At 48.7% G+C, this 3,526-nt stretch overlaps 1 protein-coding gene across 1 annotated transcript in view; it reads right to left on the bottom strand.

Moving 5' to 3' along the window:
* The window catches only part of LOC103774316 (zinc finger protein castor homolog 1-like), a gene marked incomplete at both ends in the record, with an annotated part of 6,498 nt that extends 5,278 nt beyond the window's left edge, over window positions 1–1,220 (bottom strand). The window contains one exon of the mRNA XM_008941709.1: window positions 1,130–1,220. Coding sequence (XP_008939957.1) covers window positions 1,130–1,220 — 91 coding nt within the window. The remainder of the gene's footprint in view (window positions 1–1,129) is intronic.
* Between the last annotated feature and the right edge of the window lie 2,306 nt (window positions 1,221–3,526).

Below are 3,526 nucleotides of genomic sequence, written 5' to 3'. Positions count from 1 at the left end.
AGGAATGCCTTGGAGGCTGGAGGTATGATTTCCCAGGGCGTACATACAGCATTGCTATTGCCAATCATTGCTAATTTGTGCCCACTTATTACAGAGCGTTACTTATTCTAAAATATATCTCAGCCATAAAATAATTTGCATTTTAAAAAGCAGCCTAAATCCTTATTCCCTGTGAGACCAGACAGCTCCTTTGCAAGCAGCTTCCAGACTCCTTAGGAAATAATCATGAGGCCAATCATAATAATAGGTTTTTCTGTCTTTCCATCCTTTGCCTTTCTCTTTCTGGTGCAGAGGTACCTGTGTGACAGCTGGGACAGACCCACCTTGGTTATCAAACTCTGGGCTAGGAGGACCACGACATGCACCCCTGAGACAAACTCTCCTTTGAGCAACAGAAACCCACAGCCAAGCTCAGCAGATCCAGATCGACTTCCTATGCTGTGGTCAGACCCATTCCTCCAGACCCAAAGGTCTCCTGGGGAAGGGCTGGAGCTGGTTCTGATGCACAGCAGAGGCAAACTCTGGGATTCCCCCTCAGAGACAGGCAGCCTGACCACAGTGATGGCAGCATCCAACTCCCAGAGCTGGGAAGAGGGTAAACAAACACTGCACGTGACTGGGGCTGGCTGGCGTCGCTGCCCTGGCAATCCTCCCAGGAATTACAGCATCCCACATGCTCCTGCCCCCACGCTCTCCCCACAAATCCCCGCACTGCTGCTGGTCCTATTGGGTGTTTTGTTGCAGATACTGCTGCTACAATGTCACTCGGGCAGCAGGAGGTAAAGAGACAGACTAACAGATCAGCATTCCCTAGTTTCAGGCACAATTTGTAACACAGCAGAATTTATTCTCTTGGTTTCACTGATGGAAATCTGGAGTAGTTCCCACTGGCTTGAGCTGGTCTGTATTCTGCTCTTCATTACAGTGGTCTGGGTTTGGTTAAATGGTGCTAAATGAGAACAAAACAGGGTTCTAGTAAGGTCAAAATATATCTTGCCCTCTTTCAGAGAAGAAAGGTGAAGAGGCACGTATGTGCATGGGAGAGGAAAGCACAGGAGGACACATCTCCCCTAGGCTGTGCCCCTTTACATTCAGGTAGCTGTACTCATAACTTTTACCATTCTTTTACCTGGTAGTTGCACTCTGGGTCAAGGCAGTGGTAATGTTCTCTATACTGGTATGCACAGTGTATATGTCCACAGTGCTGACTGCCAGAGAACCTGCAAACACAAGAGGAGGACAGAAGAGAGAGAATTAAACAGTGTTCCAACAGTAGTGCCTGCAAGCAGGGTGCAGATAAACTAAGTCCTGTTCCTGCTTTCATCCCACATGCTTATGGCATTAAACCCCATCTCCTTTATCCCCTCCAAGGACGGTGACCCTCCCGCCTCCCTTTGCTTGTTTGTCACTATTTAAAGGTGTGTCTTGAGCAGGATCATTCAGGTCTTGTGCATCCCTAATCTGCCTGTATTTCCCTTTGCAATTCATCTCTGTTACCTAACTTGCTTACTGGGGGAAGAGTAAGAAAGGAGGGTTCCTTGAATTAAATATCAAACAATTCTAGAATTCTCATGTGTGAGATCAGACACTGCAGCAGTGAGTTTCAGAAATATCCCATGCCAGGAGACAAATAAATGTTGGTCAAACACAGATTCTAAATTTTAGGTATATGCCCACCTAGCAGGACCTCAGAAAAGCTCAGGCATTTGTTGGCTTGTATGAGTTGTCTCGAGACTGTTTTTTACTGCAGCATGGTGTCAGAGTAGAGGAGGTTGCAGAGCAGTGGGCCAGACCCTACACCACACTGATAGCAGGTGACCACAGCAAGGTGACACAGGAACTTCCCATCAGGTGGATGGGTCAGTGCCCAGACAGGTGAGATGGATCATCAGGAACAGAACGAAGCAGACCACCTCACCCCTGTGTGCACACCTCCTCCCACGTGTGACACCCCTGCTAACTGTCATTTTCTGTGTGCACACAGCTGCTCACAAACCAAGCAGCACAATGCAGAAGAACAGGGGTTCCAGCCTGCCTTTGCAATGAGAAGTAAGACACAAGAAGCAAAGGCCAACAACAGGCACCCAATCCATTTCTGCAGCACTCCACACAGCAAATGTGGAAACTCCTGACACAGAGAGGGGAAAAAACCCAGAAAGGCAGAAATGCCATAGAAGAGCTACATGCACACAGGCAGTACACAGAACATCCTGACTGACAGACACATCAGGAACTGGTAAACAGGACGATCCAGTAAGAGCCTAAGCAGTGCAGTGAACTCTCTGATGTATATTCTAGAGGACCCTGAAAGAGCTGAAGAGCTTGAAAGGGAAAAGCAGTGCAGAGAAGGGGACTCAGAGGGGAAACATTCAAAGATAAAGTACCATCTGCTCAAAGGTTCCTCAAAGGTTCCTCACGTCACTTAGTGCTAAACACAGCAGGAGTGCATATGATAAAGGGCATGGGAAAGAAACAAGGGTAAAAAGGAAAAATGAGAGGAGTGAGTGTGTCCTGGGGCAATCAGGGAATGGGGCAGGAGCAGGGAAGATTCTGGATCACCAGAAGCTACAGGACAGAAAAACTCAGGCTGAAAAGCAGTACTAAATAAGGCATTTCTGAAGCACAGTAAGGAAGAGGAGGTCAACTGTGGAGACAGCAGGGCCTCTAGGAGATGGAAAGGGGACTTAATTGACAGAAAAGATAGACATTGCTAAAAAATTAAATGACTTCTTTTCCTCAGCATTCACAAAGGGAGACAGGGACAGATGCCAGGAGCAGACATGCCTTTCCCTGGGGAAGGAGAAGAAATACTGCAGGAAATCAGGATCACGTCAGAACAGGTGATTGAGAAACTGGAACAAACCTCAGCAGCAGAGAAGAAACAAACCACAAGGCAAACAGCAAGGCTGGCTGCACAAACAAAGGTGTGGAGCTGAAAGCAGAGGAAGAGATTCCTGCTCAAGGCCTGGGCAGCTGCGAGGCAGGCAGAGGGCTCAGGCAGCAGCCTGAGTCACTGGCATTAGCCAGCCACAGGCAGCTGGGCACCAGATAGAGCCAACTGGTCCTGTCGTCCAGGCCTTTGTCAGCAGCACCATCAGCAGCTCGAAAGGAAAGAAACTGCTCCGTGGAAAGCTTCCTCCCCATTCTGCAGATGAGATGGGGAGGAGAGAGCAAAGGGCTGTGTGGGGCTGGAGAACTGTGGAGGGCAGGCCAGGCAGAGAGAGGAGGAAGATAGTGACCTTGCTGACAAGTAGACACCTTTGAAGCAAAGCAGTCCAAAGTATTATCAGAAGTGAGGATGCAGAATGACCAGAGAAGCCAACTGCACTGGAAGAAAGGTCAGAGACCAAAGAGAACTGGCTGTAAGGGATGAGTTACTAGAAGCATCCTAGCAAGAACAACTCATGGGCTCAGCTTTAAAAGCAGCAGCTAACCAAGCAGTGTAGCACTTGAGACTCCTACCCTCCCTCCACGTGCCACAGCAAGGGGTGTGTGGTGTCTGCAGTGCAGGAAGGGAGAGGCAAGG

This window comes from Merops nubicus, unplaced genomic scaffold (genome assembly GCF_000691845.1).
Source record: "Merops nubicus isolate BGI_N331 unplaced genomic scaffold, ASM69184v1 scaffold9966, whole genome shotgun sequence".
NCBI classification, from domain to species: domain Eukaryota; kingdom Metazoa; phylum Chordata; class Aves; order Coraciiformes; family Meropidae; genus Merops; species Merops nubicus.
This window is presented reverse-complemented; position numbering and strand designations above follow the sequence as displayed.